A 23,009-nucleotide genomic window follows, 5' to 3' on the forward strand; every position below is an offset into this window, starting at 1 on the left:
GTTTTTTTGTTTTTTTTTTAACTGTATGATTCAAAAGTGATATTACTGAAAAAAAGTCGGTCTGATTTAAGCGGGCGTAAAAAAAAGATAACAGATGTCATGTTTGGGATGTTTGTTTTACTGTTTGCAAACACTATAATCTTGGCTGTCTTTGCTACAAACTGGACAAAATACATTCATTGAATTTCTTTTTCAATCTATAAACTTCCGTACGAAAGAAAATAACAGTAAAGCCAAAATGGAATTTGGTCCAGTAGAGGGCGCCCCATTGTGGCAGTTTAACCCGGAAGCATATCTGACCACGTAGGCAATGTAGTGCTGTTCATGTACCCCGTGAAAAAGATGCGACATTGGTCCATTGGCGTAAATAGTGACGTCCTCCCCACCATGAGTCTCTGAATCAATTGGGACAAGCGCTGGATGGTGAAAATCGGCAGCCTCTGCACAAACAAATGATAAAACAATGTTTATCACAATACAAGTAAAATATTTGTTTACACAAGTTAATGATTAACTCTATGAAATGGCAAAGGGGCACTTTCCCTTGGCAAAATCGTGGTTGCAAAAACTTCCCTGTAACTTTGCCAAGTGATATGTTTAAGATTTAAAATATTTCAAAAAGTCTGCATATACTCGGATTTAATTTTACTGAGTGGTGTACCTGAGTGGTATAAACCAATACTCAAAGTAATAAATTGAAGCTTTACCTGTGTTGGTATCCGTCAGATTCCGTCTCGAACCAGTACTTTTGAAGCTGTTTAACTCCTCAATTCCTCCAGGGCCGTTTGCATATGAGAGTGTTGTAAATGGCAAACCGTCATTCATCAGACCTTGACGTTTATGCAAAACCATTTTGTTGTAATTAGAATTTAAATATGAATGGTTTGACGATGAATCACCATTCACTTATAGAAAACTGAGAAGCTTGCACAACTTGTTAACATTACCTACTGGTCAGAATTCAGTCTGCATTCGGGTAACTTAACGGAGTTTACTTTTTGTTTCAAAACATAATCAAGCTGCAGTCTACAAACAATTGGATTTATCGAAAGATATCTCCCTTTGAAAAAAGGGGAAGTAAATAAATAATAATAGTTAGAAACAGTCTCTCTTTAAATTCATTGTATACTATTTTGCATACAAATGATATTTTGAAAGATAAAGCTTTTAACTGTTCAAAGACAATGGCACTATTGGGAATTGTCAAAGACAATAACATATCAAACGTCGAAGTTGCGAGATAATAATGAAAGAAAAAACACCCTTGTCACACGAAGTTGTGTGCTTTTAGATGCTTGATTTCGATACATCAAACTCTAAGTCTTAGGTCTCGAAATCAAATTCGTGAAAAATTACTTCTTTCTCGAAAACTACGTTACTTCAGAGGGAGCCGTTTCTCACAATGTTTTACACTATCAACAGCTCTCCATTACTCGTTAGCAAGTAACGTTTTATGCTAATAATTATTTTGAGTAATTACCAATAACAATAACATAACATAACAATTAATATTATAAGGCGCTATTCCATCAAGATCATAGCGCACTAGAAAGAAATTAACTTGGAAAAAGGTGAGTATTAAGGACTTTACGAAAAGCAGACAGAGTATTAGATTCCCTAATGGCAGTTGGGAGATTGTTCCAAATCATTGGCCCAGCCACACTGAAAGCCTTCTGATCTAAAACTTTGTTTGCTCGGGGAACATTCAAGCGAGTGATGTCAAGTGTGGACCGAAGAAATCGTGGAGGAGTGTAATGTGACAGTTAAGTGGTAACAATGAGGTGTAGTTTTGTTAAAGCATAAAAACGAGAAGAGCAATCTTAAAATGGATTCGTTCTCTAATTGGTAGCCAATGAAGTTCCCTATATAAAGTGATGGGGTAATAAATTATGTTCTCTCAATGGTGTGGAACATATTAAACGACCTGCACTATTTTATAGTCTTTGAACTCTGTCCAATTCATATGACGTTGCACCAAATAAAAGGAGATTGCCATAGTCAATACGAGAGAGGACTAAAGCTCTGACAACATGATGGAGAGTATCCTTATCCAGGTACCGTTTGATTCTCCTTAAGTTACATAATTGAAAATTTGTTGATTGGCAGAGGCTAGAAACTTGCTTGCTCATTGTCATATGCGAATCAAATTTTATACCTAAGTTGCTGACAGAATCAGCAGGGTCAATCGATGTATCACCCATATGCAAAGATATCTTCGGCAGTTTCTTAAGGTTTTGGGGAGTACCAATCACAATGAACTCAGTTTTATTTCCATTGAGCTTAAGCATGTTAGAAGTCATAGTGTCCACTGCCTTTAAAATTATAATTGTGGATGAAACTTACCTCCTCTGACGAGTATTGGACTACCACGATCAGCTGCTCCTCCTATAGAGAGTACATGGCTATGGTCGGCAGTTACAATAAATAAAGTCTCCATTTCATTGGTCATTGACATCGCCTTGGCTACAGCCTTATCCATTGCAATGGTATCATGCAGGGCGTGGTAGGCTAACCCGTCATGATGCGCATGGTCAATTCGGCCACCTTCGTGTATAAAACCAAGATAGTATGATTTATTTGTGTTTGAATTATTGAAATTTGATGAAAAATCTGGTAGTGTGTGTCTTGTTCGTGAAGATTGTTGTATACCTTTATCACGCTGTCACCACCTTGGTCATGTTCCCTGTTTCCATAATTACAGTAATGAATGCTAATATTCATTGCGCAAACATGGCACGAGGCTATTATTTCGTCCAGCCTCAGTTTGGTTACAATGAGTTTGAATGGAGTAAAATCGGGATGGCCACACCGTGACAAAGCAACATCATAGACGGAGTTTTTGTCAACCAAGATTTTAAAACTAGGAAAATACATGAATACAAAGATAACAAACGTTGGCCCTAGTTTTTAAGAATGTTCGTTTGCAACCAATTGGGATGTATTCATTTTTAATTACAAGTTTGCAGCAATGTCTACTTTGGTGACAAAATCTAGTAGGTCGGTTGATGTTTTGCTATTTTTCGGCCGTCCATGCCAACCTGCGTGGTCTTGTTAGCAACAATGAAAATACATACAATCTGTGACTGAACAATGCCATCAAAGAGACAATGCAACTACTCCATAAAACGAGGTTTCAGATTGTCAATGATTTTCTTAGCCACATAAGTAAGAGGTAGGGCCTAACGACAATCTCTTGCGAAACAGCAGCAATGACACAAATAGCTCATGTAACCTTGTACAAGGCTCTTTACGCAAGCACCGACCCGCTCTGAATTCACGAACTGCATAGATACTATACTGCACGGTATATAACAGTACTTAATACCGCGGGGTCGAAGCATGGTTTTTCGAGGTTGTTGTACCTCATACAACGAGGCTGCAACTAGACTCGTTGTAACCTCGTTGATACATCGAAAAGCCATGCTTCGACCCCACGGTATCAAGTATTGTTATGTATACCGTGCGGTATAGTATCTATGCAGTTCGTGAATTCAGAGCGGGTTGGTGCTAACGATAGAGCCTTGGACAAGGCTAGGGCTCATGAAACCAATTAACCAACACTCTACAAAAACCAGAAACCTGTATGTTGTAATAATAACTTACCCTCAACCATAAGGAAGAACCCGTCTTTGTCCTTCTGAAGTATCTCAATGGCCTTTTCTACCATCTCAGACAATGAGGGCTCACCCCCTACGTCATTCATTCGGTTACCTTCAAATTGCATATGACTGGGCTCAAACAAACCTGAAAGGTAAGCAAAGTTAATACAACTGTCAAATATAAGTTTCTATATTAAATCGTCCTGGTTAGTTATAAAGTTGAAACTTACGCATTTTTACTTGTTCCGTTTATATAAATTAGATAGTCAAAGGTTTCTTCCGTGGTTGACAGCTCCCTATTAGAGAGGTTCCGCAGAGTCACACATACTCTTACGTAAACGGATACGTCATAATACGTCATCACTTTTTGAGGTCCATGGGGATGTGACGTATAACCGTTGTACACAAGTTAGAATAGTCGCTCAAAACGGGAATCTGTCGCCATACACTTAAGTAAGAACGATTATATTTTGTTTATGTTTTTGGAGCGGATTGTTTTTTTTAAATGCACCAGGTTTTCACCATGTCTTTTAGAGGTATCATACATGGATGTAGTTGGACATTGTTCCACCATGCTTCAGAAAAAGAGAAATGGACTAAAAAGTTAGGCGACGGATGTCAGTTTAGCCTGTGGAGTTTTGTATGTACTGTACATTTGGTTAATAGCGCCCTCTTGAGCCTCACGTTGAGGGTATTCGTTAGAATTTTGCACAACAAAACTACACAGCTCACTTGACGCGAACGCGTACGGTTCGATATCTGTATGCGTATTCGTATCCGCGACTCTGCGAAACCTCTCTAATAAGACGGACACAGATTGTACGTAATATTGTGATACAAAAAATAAAAATAAAATAAAGTGTAAACAAACAAAGTAATGTAATGGGGTAAAACCAAATCAGGTTTGCTGGAATATAAAACTTAACTCTCATTATACGGCAATTATGGTAACCTACGTCTTTGTCACCGCAGTTTGTAATGACGACGTGCGGCATCTAGCCTAAAGCCCGTGCCAATAAGTGAAACAACCCCGCATCATGTACGTACATGTACATTTAGCTCAGTATAGATGCGGCGCAAGGGTTGTAGGCAAAATCATGTTCCAAACGACATACCTTGGTAACATTGGCTGTGCCATACACACGATAGATTGTACTTGTTCAAATTGGTACATGAAGCAACAACTCACCTAAAAGATTGTCAGTTTCAAGTGGATTGACGTCTTTAAATTGTTTCAAATTCCACACGTACTTGCTGTTTGTCTTGTCTTTACCTGCTTGCCATTCGTCTTAAACAAAACATAATATTGTAAAACATTTAGTGAAATAAATCCTTTACTTGATTGTTAAGAGCTTCATGTGACCGAAAGAAAACTAAATGCTGTGGAACTTTAACTATCTTGAAAACATCTATAAAGTCAAGGTTTGATCAAGTGCAACTATTTCGATGAGAGATACTTCTACAAGAAAACAAACTTATCTATCTTCTATAACTACGCACCATGCTGTCTCTGTGGTAATGTCAGCGCCTTGCGGCTCATGGACAGTTATCGATTCACCATTATCGACTTACCAATATTGATTTACCATTGTCGTTTCAACATTATCTTTTCCCAGTATCGATTCTCCATTTCTGATTCACAGTTATCTTTTTACGACTATCGGTTCACCGTTATTGATTCACAAATATTATCGAATCACCATTATCGATTCACCAACATCGATAAGTCGTTATTGGTTTACAAATATCGACTCACCAATATCGACTAATTATTATCGATCAAATTATTGTTTCACCATTATCAATTCAGCATTATTGATTTCAGTAGCTCGGTTTCTATGGAATCTGGATGGGATCAGAAGCTGTTCAAGCAAAATGGTGCAATAGTCATCAATAATTGGGTTTAAGTTTGATCAGGTTTACATACCGATGAGATTTCGTCCATCATTTCTAGATCCAGCTTTAGAAGAGTCTTCAGGATACTCTGGGTCGGCAGCTTCTCTCGGTAACATTTTCATCCTTCCCCCACCCATTATAACCTGGCATAGATTAATGAAGAATTATTATAAAAATGACCGCATCATGAAGTTGGTGGTCGGCATGCAGCAATGACTAGCAGGAAGGGTATTCTAGGAAGCTGCTTCTTAAATAGACACCATGCATGAAGTGATACTGACAAGTTTAAAACAGTGACATTTGCCAGCCTTTCATTATATGAGCACGCTTCAAAAAAATTCTAAAAAATTATTAACTGTTTAAATTGATTAACTATCGAATGCTTCCAGCTACCTGTTTCATTGCCGGTCAGTTTGTGAGATACTTTGATTCAAAAACCAAAATAACCCATGATATTGATGAGGGTGGCGAATAATCAAACGGTACATTCAGAATAGTGAACGCAAACACTGGTTCGTGTCAATGTTGCAGATTGTACCTGTGTATCCTGTCCGAGTGTTATGAGTTGCTGAGCGATGTCAATGCAACCGATGTCAGATTCCTTCTGCGGTATATCAGAGTCACACTCCCAGTCTCGATGGGGCGAATGTGCGTAAAGTGCGGCAGGGGTAGCGTGTGTCACACGGGCAGTGCTGACGAGTCCCGTTGCCTTGCCTTTAGAAAGCACACAAAGCAACGAAAACCTAATTTATTAGCTATATTATAATCGATCGATACAATTTCAAGAACACAATATTAAAATTATTACAAAACACTTGACAACAAATCAATGAAAGTAAATCATATTTATTATACACACATTGACTGGCAATGAGGTAATTGTACGTCTACCCCCGAGGGACTTTGAGTGACCAGAAGAGGGACCTATTTCCCGAGGCTGAAGGCCAAGGGAAATAGGCACCTCTTATGGTCACTAACAGGCCCGAGGGGGGAATAGACGTACACTAGTACCGAATTGTGCCAGTCAATATTGTGTATTATTATACAGCTTGGTCTTAAATGTGAAATAAGAACAACACGTGGAAAAGAAAGGAAGTTTTGTAGTTGCTGTTCACGGTTCAAGTCAAGAGAGGACGCTGTAACCGGGCACTATTTTCAAAGAACTAGTTCCCGCAAGACACATGCGCCCGATCACTAGACTAAGCTCATCCCACGAGACCGTGTTTCAGCCAACCAGAATACAGAAAGGGCAAGAGGTGTGTTATAAAACATTATATGAATATGTTGACGTTCTTTTAAACTTACCAGACTTTTGAGCAGATATCGTAACAGACTCCACATTAGCATTGAGACTAGATTTACAATCTCCTTTAATAGCAGAATCGTCTAGGCCTATCACTGCTGTCTTGGTTTTAACACCACTAAAATAAGCAGTAGCCGTACCAGCCGAGTCCGGTACTTGCCTATCGGTATTGTAGGTCTAGAGGATGAAAGAGTGCAGGAAATATTCTCAGACTAAATGCTCCGTATGTTTGACCACGTGGGGCGCACTCAATATAGTGGGTGCGTTCGTTTAGCTTCCCTTGGTCGACCCCGATCTGCCCCGGTACGTTCGAATAGCTTTGACGGTGCTCACCCGGGTCAGCCCCCCCCCCCTCCCCCAGTGCCCTGCTTGTGGAGTGGGTCACTTGGGGTGATCTGAGGTGCATGCCATCACCACGAGAGGGCGAGTGTGTTCGTTCGATTAGCTCTTGTCAGGGGTTCACCCGAGTGAGCCCCACGGGGTCGACCCAGGGAAGTTTATCGGGCACACCCACTGTTTGTATCACTTCGGGGCACTATTTCCCCGGTCAGGTTCTTGCTTTTCAGAACCAGTGATTTCATTGGATAAACGTGCAGTGACGTAAGCATTCTGTTTCCGTGTTTTGATTGGTGATGTTTGGCATTTGTACTAGCGGTCATCTGCATATGAATCTAGGTGAAAGGTGAAGATGGACAAGGATTGACCTACGCTAGAGGCCACTCTCTGGCGTTATCATTTCACAAGAGTTAGGACAAGTCTTATCTTGACTTAGGACGAGTTACTCGTCCTAACTTTGGACCACCCATACGTTTTTAATATCTCCTATATAGGACTAGCCCTAACTCTTTGTGAAATCGACCCCAGACCTGCTTTAAGTGGGGAGGTTTTGTAAACGGTGAAGATCTCCTGCAGTAATTGTTTCAGTGTGAAGGTTCGAGACGTAATAATTATTGTTACCTTTGACAAAGCTACACTAGGGAACTTATCCAATTCGAGGTCTGTTTCTTCCACGTGATCTCCTTCCAGCTGCCCCTTGAGAATCCTCGCAGCCGTCACGGTTGTTATACCCATCCCATCTCCGACGTAAAACACTACGTTCTTAGCTTTATTCGTGCTGAGTGTTTGCTCTCTGGTAATAGCTTTCTGCAAACTGTCGTAAGCCAGGTCATTCCAGTACTTCGCACCTACAACGATTAATTTATACAAACACTACAAACACTACTCGAAGACAATCAGATAGTGTCGTCTGCTCAGATAGTGTCGTCTGCTCAGAACTGAAAGATCATTGGTGGAATTTTATGGGTTTCGTAATTTAGCTTTTGCAGATGTTGAAGCTCCTTGTAAATAGGATAAATTGATCAAGAGTGCACTTAAAAAACAATTATTGACAATAATTCATTTACTAAATAAAACATCCATTTGTTGATTATGGGGGTATTCATTTTCATTTAATTAATCACTATACAGATATCTAATTGGCATATAGTTCTAAACATTATTGTTATATTAATTGCAACACCGAAATACATATACCGGGTATTTTGTTATGAGATTAAGGTGTGTTCTTTCTCGACCCTCATCTTCTGTGTTTTTCGATAAAAAATAATCGGCTGTAATATTTGTTGTGTTCGTACGTCGTTAAACTATCAATAAAAGACAATGGAACAGGGCACATTGCGTCAAAAACTCGGGTTCTATTCACGTGATAACAACACGCAAAACAACAGAACTCTCGTACAACCAGATCTCGCGTGAAACAATGTGATCACTAAGTCTGCATACATTAACATATTCAACTTTGATCCGTTGAAAAGTCAAATGGGGCTCTACTCTATTCAAGCGAGAACCACTATATGCCTACTTACTTTGTGGTAGCACATTGCCTCCTGCAGTCAGCATATAGATCCAAATTAACCATCTTATATCCAACTTGTTGAAATCAAAGTAACAAAATCAGAGGTAATGAAACAGTGTATACCGATCGTCACTGTTTGTATCCGACTGAGGTCATAGTCAGTTTGAATTACAGACTTCATAACTATAGAACAGCAATAACTTATCATTTCATTCATTCTTTGGCTTTTGAACCTTGGAAATAAATTATCGGTTCTTGAACTTTAATTTCATATTTCAAATGGCCATTATCTATATCGGTACTTGTACTATATCATCAACTTCACATCTGTATTTTTTAATACCAATTAATCTACTGTGAAGTTTTACAAAAAAATGGGACTCCTTCAAAGTATTGTGCCGAGGTTAACTCTGCATTTTACTAAAGTGGTAAACTATGTCGGTCAATTTTATACTTTGTTTTGCTGTAACGGTTTTTCAGCATAATTGTATGAGGAGTTGTAATAAGATTTGTAAAAAAAAAATCACCTTGAAAAACTAATAGTTACGAAAGCCCTCCAGAAAAAAACAAACCGATGTTTACATCTGTGATAACGGCTTGAGTCGTCATAATGGATTCACCAACGCCTCCCCTCCCATCCCTACCCCAACTCCTCCCCACGTAAATAGCGGATGGCGTATCAGCGTTACAAATCCTTAACGATTGAATGTGCATACAATCTAATTACATAGACGTTTTGATGATTCCGTAATGATGGACTGTAAATTGTGATAACCGAATCAAAATATCTTGGCGTTTTTTTTTTTAGCACTATTCGAAATAGTTGATCCTCAATGTACACGTTCTTAATAAATTGTAGGCCTCTCGTTGACATGCATGGAGTATTTATTAAATTACTGTGGGCTGGGGGCAAATGTGTGTAAACACCTTTTGTAATATTGTCAAAGACCAGTGTTCACTCTTGCTGTATCTCAACTATGCATAAAATAACAAACCTGTGAAAATTAGAGCTCAATTGGTCGTCGAAGTTGCGAGATAGTAATGAAAGGAAAAAACACCCTTGTCACACGAAGTTGTGTGCTTTCAGATCCTTGATTTCGAGACCCTCAAAATATAATTCTGAGGTCTCGAAACCAAATTCGTGGAAAATTACTTCTTTTTCGAAAACTACGTCTCTCCAGAGAAAGTCGTTTCTCACAGTCTTTCATACTGCCAACAGCTCCCCATTACTCGTTACCATGTAAGGTTTTATGCTAATTTGAGTAATTAACCAATAGTGTGTACACTACCTTTAAGCACATTTTGACGATTTTGAGATTTTCAATATATGAACGAGTCCTTTATGTCAAACAAGTTGCCCAAGATAGGGACAGAATCTCCGGGGACAGATTTCCATGAAACACCGGCCTAAGGCGGAATCCTGCCTTACGTGTTTTTTAAAACAATCAAAATGACTTCAATCTCATCCAAAAGTTCATTTGATTGTTTTTGATTTTTGTGGTTTGTATTGATTGTTTTTGCTGCATTAAATATTCTTGTTTCCCAAAAGCATTTGTGCGTTTCGGTGGTAGTAGACTCTGAAAAAACAAAGAACACAATTGAAAATCAGTTTAAAAATACCCTTTAAGGGCAAAGGCAGGACACATTAATAGGTAACTTTCAACCACTTGTGAGTCTTTCCACTTGGTGTATCTCAACATAATCTTAAATTAACAAACCCGTGAACATTAATTTGAGCTCAATTGGTCGTCGAAATTGCGAGAGAATAATGGGAAATTCACCCCCGTCGTACAAGTTGTGTGCTTTCAGATGCCTTCAGTTTGAGACCTTAACAACTCGAGAAAATACTTCTTTCTCAAAAACTACGTTTGTTCAGAGAGAGCCGTTTCTAACAATGTTTTATACTATTAACATCTCTCTATTGCTCAATACAAAGTAAGTCTTTATGCTAGCAATTCTGTTGAGTAAATACCTATGGTGTCCAGTGCCTTTAATGTTGCTCTGTTGGTGGCACACTCTACTATAAATACATTGTCATTGCATTTCGATTTCGGAAAAAAAAAACACTGAGTTAGTGTTAGTAAACATATACTTCAAAATAGTGGAAGCACGAAAGAGATCCATCCGAACAGTATATATATTGCGTACACAGTTCTTTCTTTGATACTAAACTTGCACTTTAATTCACAATCATCGGGAAAATACATCAATTTAACGGAAATAGAAGGAAAACGGCCAGGAACTTCAGGAAGCAATCACACAATGCAACCCAGTAGGGCGGATATACATGTAAAAACACCATACCATTAAAGCGTGTACAAATTGATCTCCATTGGTAACATACAGCCTCATCCAAACCAGTGATAGAGTAAGTCACTGCTTTCAACCAGTGACTTTACCACATGCACAATGTAGTGTAGAGTTTTACACCACTGGTATCCATTCAACATACAGTATCATTCAAACCAATGGTAGAGTAAGTCACTGCTTTCAATCAGTGACTTAAAACACATACATGTAGTGTAGAGTTTTAAACCATTGGCATCATTCAACATACAGTATCATTCAAACCAATGGTAGAGTAAGTCACTGTCATAAATCAGTGACTTTAACACGGTATTGATCCACAATTGTAACATACAGCCTCGTCCAAACCAATGGTAGAGTAAGTCACTGCATTCAATCAGTGACTCTAACACGTATCTATGATTGGCTGCTCATCGACTGTCAATCAAACCCGAAGTAGACTGATGAGCACTTCAATGAAAATACAGCAGTATTTAAACGCGCTGCATCAGCAGCAGTGCTCATAACAACTTTGCATCTTATCGGAAGAGAGAAACTGAGAAAGTTTGTACTACAATAACACATCGTCAAGGTAAGTGTTCTCGTTATACTGTCGAACCCGCAGTTTGGCTTCTAGATGCATGCAGTGTATTTTAGGGTAGCCTATTATTTCAAGAAGGTTAGCAGTTTTGGCCCAAGAAGGGGCACCACTCTACCCAATAAAGCAGTTACATTTACGGTGCTTTACCTGGCAGCTGGTGCCAGGTAAAATGCAGTAAATTTCACAGTAGCAGTTTTGTAAATTGTGCCTTGAGGGGGTAGTTTGCTAAAATCCACTTTGAAATTTACTGCACTTTTAATACCTGGAACCCTGGCTGCCAGGTATACAAAGCACCGTAATTTTGACGGATTATTTTTAACAGCGTATTCAGCTCAAGTTCTCATGTAGTGTTTGGGTCACTTGATCTCTGCCAACATTAGTGTACTGTGGTACTGTTTGGTGGTACAGACTGTAATGCCGTTGCATTTCCCTTTGAAACCACGATACATAGCGTTGTGTCGTTGAGGCTTTTATCACCATACTTGCAAGTGGTTTCCGTTTTGGAGCAGCAAGTTCCGCTGGTATTCTGTACATTGTCTTGTTCAAATAGTGGGCAATAAAAGTTTACCTAGACAGTTTCAGTTGAATGTGCTTGATATTCTGCTCGTTTTAATGTTGTGTACTCTTCATTCAAAAGCTGTCAACAAAATTAACAACAAGTACTGATGAAATGGCATTGTGTGACATGAACACTTTGTTATTTTGTTTTATGTTGTGGGTAAAACAAAACAAGATTGAACATAATGCAACACTTTCACAATTATTATGGTGATCGGTGTTTTGTACAGCCGACGTGGGGAGGGGCAACCGAGGTGAAGCCGAGTTTGCCTGTTTGCCCCAAAAGTTTACACAAAACCTGGACCCCGTCACGGAGCATGCAACATTAATTGTTTTATTTTACCATGATAATCGATTCATCTTGTTTGGGGACAAATTGTTACCATCCTCCATTATTGTTACGACAATAATGACACAGTTTAAAACTATGACAGCATATTTTGTAAGCCAAAACATGGTGGCACACTGTCTTAAGGTGCTGTCACTTGACGTTTTAGCCATCGTATGTCAACGTATGAAAATTTTAGCGAGTACGCTGGCGTACGTCGAATAATTATGGGTAAAGGCCCCGTCACACCTTGACGTTTAAGCCAGCGTATGCCGACGTATGACAATTTTGGCGACTACGCTGGTGTACGTCAAATAAGTTATGGATAACTATGTATAAGTTTAAGAGCACGATGAAACACGCTGACATACACGTCTATGTAAGTCGTGTGGCTCATGAAGGCCCTGTCAAACCTTGACGTTTTAGTCAGCGTATGCCGACGTTTGCAAATTTCTCTAAAACGTTGGCATACGCTGAACTATCGATGGATTTTTCAATTTTGAGCGTATACGAAGCGTAATCATAAGGAGGTGGACGGATGCATACCGTAGAAGTGGCTTACACAGAGGGTTTCCATAACGAATGCTTATCGTATTGACGGCGTTCACAACTTATGTTCTACGATGGTCCAACTACTGCATAGAGCGTGGGGGCAGCGTATTGCCGACGATCACATACAGTAGCCTATAAAGAGGGTGCCTCTCGACGATTGAAATAATAACTGCACTTGACATCGTATTAATCCTCATGCGAACCCAAATTTTATATACCGATTCACATAACTTTGCCAATACACCATTACATGGTAGCTGTAAGTTTAGAAACAAGTTTAGTAAGTTCTGTGGTCATCCGGAACACGTCAAATACGTTCGACGTAAGTTCAAAGCACATTACTCATATAGGTTATAAGAAATACGTGTTTGGTACGCTAGACATTATATCGACGTATGTCGACTTATGATTACCTTACAAGTAACGTGTGTGAACGTGTGTCATCGATTGTAGAACGCACCTTCAACTTATGCGGAACTTATGAACCACACGCTAGCACACTTAGATTTTGTTGTGCATGCACACAATTTCTCGACGACCTCGCCTTACTACGACGTACACGGCGTGTTTCAGCGTGCTCATAACTTATACAAAACTTACCCATAACTTATTCTACGTACGCCAGCGTATTCGACCCCAATTTTGTATACGTCGGCATACGCTTGCTAAAACGTATAGGTGTGACAGGGCCTTAACATGTAATAGTAGTAACGTGCTTTGAACCTACCTCGAACGTATTTGACGTGCTCCGGACGACCACTTAACTTCATGAACGTGATTCTAACTTACAGCTACCGTATAATGGCGTATTGGCAGCGTTTATGTGAATCGGATACAAATTGGGTTCGCGGGAGGATACTACAATGTCAAGTGCAGTTATTATTTCAATCGCCGAGAGGCACCATCTTTGTAGGCAACTGGATGTGATCGCCGGCAATACGCTGCCCCCGCGCTCTATGCAGTAGTTGGACCATCGTAGAACATAAGTTGTGAACGCCGTCAACACGCTAAGCATTCGTTATGGAAACGCTCTATGTAAGTTACTACTACGGTCTGTATACGTCCAACTCGTTATGAATAGGCTTTGTATACGCTCAAAATTGAAAGTCCATCGAAAGTCGTCATACGTCGGCATACGCTGACTAAAACGTCAAAGTGTGACAGGGCCGATATACGTCTTTGTATTATGCTTTGAACCTATTTCGAAATTATTTGACGACCGGACACCCACTTTTACTGAAATGGCGTAATGGCAGCGTTTTTGGAAATCGGTATACACAATTAATTGGGTTCGCAGGAGAATACTGTGATGCCAAGTGCAGTTAGTATTTCAAACGTCGAGGTACCATGCAATACGCTGCCGCGCCGCGCGCTATGCAGTAGTTAGACTATTCGTAGATATCGTATCTTTTTACACGAGGAGAAATCCTCACAATGTAGACAAGTTGAGGAATCTTTCTTGGATTATAAAATGAGCGAAGTGATACGGACAGGAGCTCAATGTATAGGGTATTGGTTTTATCTCAAACAATCACTGTGTTGCACAATCTCTTGTTGATATAGAGGCATACGCGCCCCACCTTGTCTCTTTCCTGTAACTTTGTAATCTCTGTCAAGTCGAATCCGAGATCCAAAGCGGCTGTATGGAGATCATTACTATGGGTTGTATTGTCTAACCATGTCTCAGTGAAGGATACCAGAGTCTCTGTGTTTACGCATGTGATTAAACGAGCTCATCCATTTTGAGGCAAAGGGAACGGCAATGAACAATACCATTGTTGGGAGAAAGATTCTACCGGTCTGATTAAATTTCTTTCTCCTCAACACCCATATTTCCTCTTTTTCTACTTTTAAAGTTGTTTATTATTGTCTGAAAGTTGTTTGGGTGTCATTGGGGAGCATTTCAACACGATATTCAGTACGTTGAAGATCAAACGAGCCAACGGCACCCTGCCGTAAGCTAAGTAGGTACTCAAGTGTGTAGCGGTAGCCACTTTGTTGTGTGGAGCGATTATTTAGCTCAACACAACAGAACACTATCAATACGGCCAAGTACATAATTTAACACACACATGCTCAGCCCAGCGAAACACAAATTGACTAAAACGTGGTTAATGTGGAAAGTAGTGATAAAGAACTTCCACAAACACATGGAAAATGTGAATAAATTGGAGCTGACCCAAAACTGGTGGTCACCGCTAGAGCAGCGCCTTCTATGTCTGCATGTTTTCATCGTTTGTTTTATTTATTCTATTAAATTACAGATGAATATTACCATATCAACAGTGACCCTTCTTCTTGGTATTTTGCAAGTTCCGTTCATGGTGGCTAAAACAGCAGTTTCACCTGATCCGGAGATGACGTGTAACTCCTGCTGCCAGGGCCCAGCCGGTATACCTGGAATTCCCGGGTCAAATGGGAACCATGGTCAAGGGCTTGTAGGGTCCCCTGGTGAGGTAGGTCAACCTGGGGCTAAAGGAGACAACGGGTCAGATGGACTGGTTGGTGAGCCAGGCGCTAAAGGGGAACATGGACTGAAGGGAGAGCAAGGAGTCGGTCTACCAGGGAAACAAGGACCTCAAGGTCTGCCTGGGATGAATGGTCTGAATGGGGAGAGAGGTGAACCTGGACCAGCTGGACAGACTGGTGAAGCAGGTGAATGTAGTACGCGACGGTCTGCCTTCACTGCAGTGAGGAATACCGCCTTCAACTCTCCATCCTCCTATGATCCTCTGCCCTTTGAAGAGTTACTGTTTTCAGAGGAAGGGACTGATTTCAACTTGAATAACGGCACGTTTACGTGTAATGTGCCTGGGGTATACGTATTGATGTTCTCAATCCGGAAACCATCAAGTGGGTCTTACCCACGGGTCAAGCTGATGAAGAACGGTAACACCATTGTTACAGGGGGTGTATACGATGCAGAGTATCATCATGTGAGCAACAGTGCAGTTATTCCCCTGCACCGTGGAGATCAAGTTCACTTAGCTATACACGGTAAAGTATATTATTACTATTACTATTACACGTCTTTTACTGGATTCCTGCTGTACGAAATCTAAATCGAATATACAAACACACGCAAACGTTTAACTGTTGTAGACAACGATTTAAATAAACTAATATGCAACTATATAGTTTTAAATATAATAATAAATCGTGGAAAATCGAACGTGTGTTTAGATGATTCGAATAAAATTACTTTATTATTAATTGTTTTAGTATTTGCAGGACAATAAGTATGGAAAAGATGTTTTATTTGAACACTTGATTTTGCAAACGTGTATTGTGACAACAACTTTCAACGTGTTTTTGTCACATAAACAGTGCTATAAATATCAGTTCATCCCTTTTTTGAGTTTATTACATTTTCGGTAAAGTTTGAAATTTCTGCAGCCTGTAATTCCGTCCGAGGGTGCAATGATGAGTCCTTGAAACCATGATGAGTCCAGAAAATGCAAAATGAAACTACGCAACAAAAACTGACAGTTTATTAAACAGTACATACACAACTTCAGATTCCTTGATACAGACTCTGACTTATAATTCATTGTGGCCTCCGATTGTGCCGGCAATTTTATTTCAAAACATTTTAAATTGGTTGAAAAAGCTGTACCCTGTTAAGGCAACAAAATACAAATAATTCACCTAACAACTGGTAACAGTCTTCTGTTGATATATTCGTTAATGTACAATACTTATGGTATTAAACTAACGACAACTTGTGATCAAAAAAAACTTGCGTTGTAAAGTTACCAGAAAACATTTATTTTGTGTCGTCTTTTGAACACGTTTCGATATGGAGAAATATTGAATTTTTGTCGTGGTTTGAGCGTTTCTTTGTTTTCACATGCGAAAGCACTTTTGTTTAATGCAGATGAAACATTGGGTATTCGTTTTGAATCACTTTCGTATAAAACGTTTGATGATGTCACGACTAACATGTCAAAGAGGGGAAAATATATTACACTTACAGCGATTCGTTAAACCGTCACATCGGCATGAAACCAATTCACCATCTTAGTGTGAATTTGGAAAATAAAATTTCCTCACTTCGACCGTGACTTAATTATTCGGAATATCAGCTGATTACACAATGTCACATTTTACCTTACACAGAAAGGTTTCGTTGACAGTAATATTGTGACCCACTCTGTGATTTTTGTTAGAACTATATTTGCATGGTATAGCCTGTTGGGGGTAAAAAATATTCTTATAAAATAGCACTATATGTAAGCTTTAATATGATGCATAATGTTAACATGTTTCCAAGAAGTAAACCAGACATTTTAATAAATAACCTGAGCACATGCAAATTTATTAAAAATGGGGTCGAGTTTAAAGGGTTAAAGTCACCTGGAAATAGAATTTATTTTTCTTCAAACATTAGAGTATATGTTAATGAACAATAACATAATTTGTTGAGTTATTGTTTGTAACGATTTACATGTTTAAAAAATAGATAAAGTTGTTTGGGGTGACTCCGCCTACCCCTTTTGTGACGTCAATCGAGGCAGACTTTGCCTCGATCGTACATTGAACACACGTACGTGCAATTACATGCAAGTTCTAGTTTTTACGTTTCGAAAAAAAGTTTATTTCTTGCATTTTGTCGGCAATGTCGACCACGTGTATTGCTGCTGATGGCAGCAAAATAACTAAAAATGGGGTCAGTTTGCAAAGTGGTTCGGTCCGACGTCTTTTCCAGCGCTGTGCAGCAAACACTTTGAGCCGTCCTGCTTCAAATATCGCGCCTCGATTGACGTCACGAACAGCGCCCTCTCGGGTCGGGCCTACTTTTAAATTTGTTAATTATGGAAACTAAATTTGTAGAACCTTAGTTAAATGTTTATTCGTATTCTACTCATCAAACACACATATTTTAGTGAGTGACAAAAGCTTTATTTTGACAAAATACCACTTCCAGGTGACTTTAAACACACTGGTATTTTAGCAATAACGCTCTGAAAACAACAGTTTTGTGATCAAATTTAAGTCTTATTTGTATCCTTTTGCGCGAAAACATCACTTTACTTGTAATTCGTTTTTAACAAAAATGTATACACTGACTTATTTTAAACGGGAGTAACTTAGCAACGCGATACACCCAAAGCTTGGACATTAAACCAAATAACTGCTGCTGGTGTGTTCTTTCTAGCCCCTGCATTTGATTCAAATCTTCAAATTGTCAACATCTGATTCATTTTACAATTAAACAATTATTACGTTAAAGGTCGTCAAAAACACAGTGTTAATGTTTGCATTAACGCTATAATACAAAGCATTAGTATATTACTAGATACTTGTATTTCTACAAAGCATGTTTTTGTTAAATTTAACTATAATCCAATTAGTGTACTAGACGTTAAGATATATTGCATAGTTTTAGAAATAGTGGTGTCACTTGAATGTTTTAAATACATTGAAAGAATGAACATTAACGCCGTATCAATTGATTGTTTTGGTTTTTGTGTTTTGCGTATTTAGTTGATATTGAACTAAACTGATTGGTAAATACAATTTGCAAGCTGAACTAATTTTCCTCACACTGTTTTACTCATTTTTGTCAAAACCTACAACACCTTTAGAAAATAAAATTTAAGGGAAACTTTTTACCGTTTTACCTTCAAACAGTGCAAGTTTACCGTAATCGGTGAACATTGATTTTGCGTCCTTCTACAAAAAGTACACAAACCCTAAAACTTGTCTGTGGGAAGTGAACAGGGAATAAGTTTAAATAACGTAGGAATGGGTGGCCCAAGCATTTTGGCCGGGATTGTAGCCCCCGTTGTCGGAGGAACAAAACTCGGCTTATTTGACTGGCGACAGAACATGTTGTTTTCTTTTTGCTTCCGAAAAACTGCAAACAAACGAAGTGAGCTGGCCCCTCCTGTCTTCCCCAGACTGGTATGGGCCGCGGTTAACGAATAGCCGGAGTGCTATGAATTTTTCCTCGGAGTATCTGATATCAATACGGTCTAAAGCAGATGGAATCAAAAGAGGGTGCTTTCAGAATTAAGAAACGACCATAGTCACCGCTCACTATAAAAGGATGAAACTAACTCCAAGGGACAGAAATATCATGCCACTACAAGGGCCACGCGCAATTCTCCAGGACTAGGCGCCCGGATGGGTTGCCGGTGTCTCAGTGAAATCAGTGCTGCCGGAGATTCTTTCCCCTGTTTGAGAAACTAACATGGGCTGAGTGAGGGTGATTTAACAGAGGGCGCTATCACAAGTAGTTTGTAACAAGTTTGCCGTATAAGGGGAGGGAATTTTGGGAGAACATAATCTCCTGACACACCTGCCTATAATGGGGAAAGAATCTCCGGGGACAGATTTCCATTAAAAACACCGGCCCAAGGCGGAATCCTGCCTTACGTGTTAAACAATCAAAATGACTTCAATCTCATCCAAAAGTTGTAAATAGTAAATACAATTTGTTCGCAATGTGTTCATTTAATTTGTTTTGCTCCATTGAATATTCTTGTTTCCCAAAAGCATTTGTGCGGAAGTAGACTCTGAGAAAACAAAGGATACAATTGAAAATCAGTTTAAAATTACCCTTTAAGGGCAAAGGCAGGACACATGAGGAAACTTTCAAGCACTAGTGAGTCTTTCCACTTGGTGTATCTCAACATATTCTTAAATTAACAAACCCGTGAACATTAATTTGAGCTCAATTGGCCGTCGAAGTTGCGAGAGAGTAATGGGAAGACACCCCTTGTCGCACAAGTTGTGTGCTTTCAGATGCCTTGAATTTGAGACCTCAACAATTCCAGAAAGTACTTCTTCTCAAAAACTAGTTTTCTTCAGAGAGAGCCGTTACTTACAATGTTTTATACTATTAACATCTCTCCATTGCTCATTACCAAGTAAGGTTTTTATGCTTACAATTATTTGTTAAATTTTGAAAGGCATTAGAAAATGCTTCAAAACAACAGAATTTAGCCATTAACTAATGGTTTGGTGAAACGTACCCAGAAAAGGTGTCTTCAAAATAAAATCCTCAGTTTGTTGAAAAAAGGTTGTTAAAGCTTGACTTGAGTAGTAAAACGTTCGTGTAATGTAGACCTAAGCAACAAACAACTGACCTAATGTTGCTTTATGTGCTTGCAAATTGGCCTGTTCTGACAAAATACATTAATATTGACAATGTGTTTTCTTTTTATTTGACCTCGTTTGAGGTAACAATTTTATTTAACATTTAATCAATGTCTGTTCAATGATAAAAAGCGAAACTGCCGTGGGAGTTTGGGGCCCAGGGGGCAATGATGTGTCATATAAACAATTAGGTGAATATTTTTGCTCGAATAAGATGAAAATGTTATGTTTATTTAAACAAAACTAACTTCGGTGTGCTAGTGTAGTCAACACATTCACTTTGCTTACCAATCGGGCACTTCGAGCCGGATGGTGGCGCATTACTTCTTCCTTTTAATTTGTTTAAGTTTACAGATGTTAGTGATTGGTAACTGTAAATGTAATCATTCGATAAATATGTTTTGGGGATTGATAAAAAGTGATCAGACAGAAACAAAATGACACTACAATTGCACGCACGTTAATCTCCCCAGCTGATGGCTCTGTGGTGCCCGGAAGCTCAGTGGTGACCTTATCATCGTGAGACTTACACGGTCTATTGGAGGGAAATGGTTGATCACTCTGGGGAGCCCCATGTGACCTTGACGTCACATTTGAAATAATATTTACAAACTGGGGGGGGGGGTCGAACGCACACACTAAGCCCACAATAACATCCGAGTATTATAAATAACGCCCTCTGTTGGTCTAACAATTGTACAGCCTTAGTTTTAACCATGGCTTTAATTTCCTCTAATATTAGGAAAGGCGAGGGTCAAAGTTTTCCGATTATACCATAATGTACGCAGGGGTGTACCGAACGACAAAACAGCGAGGAATAAAAATCAGCGATACTTCGCGTTATGTAGAAATAAAAAGGGACACAAATGACGTTTAAAAGTACGTTTACTTAACAAAATCATGTTTTTGTATAGCTTCATGACTAAAATTAAGTTATTTGAATATTGACCATGAAAATTTAGATCCTGAAGAAGTAGAACAAAAACAAATTGTTACAAAAAAGAATCTTTCCACAACGACCCCTTCCACATAATGTAACCGTCCATTGCACGCTAAAGCATTGTGCGAAATTTTACTCATTTTCACAGAACGGGTCACTGGTCTCTGGCTACCACGGCGAACAAGTATATGGACAAGGCAAGGAAACACCAGGGCTACGTTAATATAAAGATCACAGGTTCAATGTCAAAGTAATTTGATTTTGGGGATTTGTTTTCATGAAACATTAAACTAAAGTGTATCCAGTCAGTTTCTCATTTAAGCCTGGCGTTCTTTTCGTTTTTTGTATCTGTATGATTCAAAAGTGATATTACTGGAAAAAGTCGGTCTGATTTAAGCGGCTGTAAAAAAAAGGTTAGCAGATGTCATATTTTTGGTTGTTTGTTTTACTGTTTGCAAACACGATTAAACTATAATATCGGCTGTCTTTGCTATAAACTGGACAAAATACATTCATTGAATTTCTTTTTCAATCTATAAACTTCCGTACGAAAGAAAACAACAGTAAAGCCAAAATGGAGTTTGGTCCAGTAGAGGGCGCCCCATTGTGGCAGTTTAACCCGGAAGCATATCTGACCACGTGGGCAATGTAGTGCTGTTCATGGACCCCGTGAAAAAGATGCGACATTGGTCCATTGGCGTAAATAGTGACGTCCTCTCCACCATGAGTCTCTGAATCAATTGGGACAAGCGCTGGATGGTGAAAATCGGCAGCCTCTGCACGAACAAATAATAAAACAATGTTTATCACAAAACAAGTAAAATAATTTTTTACACAAGTTAATGATTAACTCTATGAAATGGCAAAGGGGGCATTTTCCCTTGGCAATATCGTGTTTGCAAAAACTTCCCTGTAACTTTGCCAAGTTATATGTTTAAGATTTAAAATATTTCAAAAAGTCTGCATATACTCGGATTTAATTTTAATGAGTGGTGTACCTGAGTGGTACAAACCAATACTCAAAGTAATCAATTGAAGCTTTACCTGTGTTGGTATCCGTCAGATTCCGTCTCGAACCAGTACTTTTGAAGCTGTTTAACACCTCAATTCCTCTAGGGCCGTTTGCATATGAGAGTGTTGTAAATGGCAAACCGTCATTCATCAGACCTTGACGTTAACAAAAACCTTGCAAAACCATTTTGTTGTAATTATAATTTAAATATGAATGGTTTGACGATGAATCACCACTCACTTATAGAAAACTGAGAAGCTTGCACAACTTGTTAACATTACTTACTGGTCAGAATTCAGTCTGCATTCGGGTAACTTAACGGAGTTTACTTTTTGTTTAAAAAAACATAATCAAGCTGCATTCTACAAACAATTGGATTTATCAAGAGATATCGCTCTTTGAAAAAAGGGAAGTAAATAAATAATAATAGTTAGAAACAGTCTCTCTTTAAATTCATCGTATACTTTTTGCATACAAATGATATTTTGAAAGATATAGCTTTTTGTTCAAAGACACTGGCACTATTGGTAATAAATTGTCAAAGACAATAAAATATCAAACGTCGAAGTTGCGAGATAATAATGAAAGAAAAAACACCCTTGTCACACGAAGTTGTGTGCTTTTAGATGCTTGATTTCGATACACCAAACTCTAAGTCTGAGGTCTCGAAATCAAATTCGTAAAAAATTACTTCTTTCTCGAAAATTACGTTACTTCAGAGGGAGCCGTTTCTCACAATGTTTTACACTACCAACAGCTCTCCATTACTCGTTACCAAGTAAGGTTTTATGCTAATAATTATTTTGAGTAATTACCAATAACAATAACATAACATAACAATTACAATTTATAAGGCGCTATTCCATTAAGATCATAGCGCACCAGAAAGAAACTAACTTGGAAAAAGGTGAGTCTTAAGGACTTTACGAAAAGCAGACAGAGTATTAGATTCCCTAATGACATTCCCTCTCGGTC

At 38.8% G+C, this 23,009-nt stretch overlaps 2 protein-coding genes and 1 pseudogene across 2 annotated transcripts; 1 reads left to right on the top strand and 2 right to left on the bottom strand.

Moving 5' to 3' along the window:
• Positions 1–192: 192 nt before the first annotated feature.
• On the bottom strand, positions 193–8,697 carry LOC139950937 (alkaline phosphatase-like). The gene is made up of 10 exons (XM_071949774.1): positions 8,664–8,697; positions 7,756–7,982; positions 6,801–6,975; positions 6,034–6,209; positions 5,527–5,638; positions 4,789–4,887; positions 3,604–3,744; positions 2,344–2,544; positions 708–830; positions 193–440 (listed from the first exon to the last, which is right to left on the bottom strand). The coding sequence occupies exons 1-10, from the start codon at positions 8,695–8,697 to the stop codon at positions 193–195; spliced, it is 1,536 nt and encodes a 511-aa protein (XP_071805875.1).
• Positions 8,698–15,242: 6,545 nt separating this feature from the next.
• Positions 15,243–16,040, top strand: LOC139950292 (uncharacterized). Its single transcript, XM_071948914.1, has one exon. The coding sequence runs from the start codon at positions 15,243–15,245 to the stop codon at positions 16,038–16,040; it is 798 nt and encodes a 265-aa protein (XP_071805015.1).
• A 5,000-nt stretch (positions 16,041–21,040) lies between these two features.
• Positions 21,041–23,009, bottom strand: part of LOC139950938 (alkaline phosphatase, tissue-nonspecific isozyme-like) — a 127,996-nt pseudogene continuing 126,027 nt past the window's right edge.

This window comes from Asterias amurensis, chromosome 18 (genome assembly GCF_032118995.1).
Source record: "Asterias amurensis chromosome 18, ASM3211899v1".
Classification (NCBI taxonomy): Eukaryota; Metazoa; Echinodermata; class Asteroidea; order Forcipulatida; family Asteriidae; genus Asterias; species Asterias amurensis.

What these genes read in the sequence shown, in the direction of transcription:
- LOC139950292 (XM_071948914.1), top strand. Translation starts at nt 15,243, where the DNA reads ATGAATATTACCATATCAACAGTGACCCTTCTTCTTGGTATTTTGCAA.
- LOC139950937 (XM_071949774.1), bottom strand. Translation starts at nt 8,697, where the DNA reads ATGCTGACTGCAGGAGGCAATGTGCTACCACAAA. An exon ending in CACTCGGACAGGATACACAG is followed by an intron (nt 5,639 to 6,033) that starts GTACAATCTGCA and finishes AATCTATGCCAG; the next exon opens with GTTATAATGGGTGGGGGAAG. An exon ending in TCCAATACTCGTCAGAGGAG is followed by an intron (nt 831 to 2,343) that starts GTAAGTTTCATC and finishes ATAAACGTCAAG; the next exon opens with GTCTGATGAATGACGGTTTG.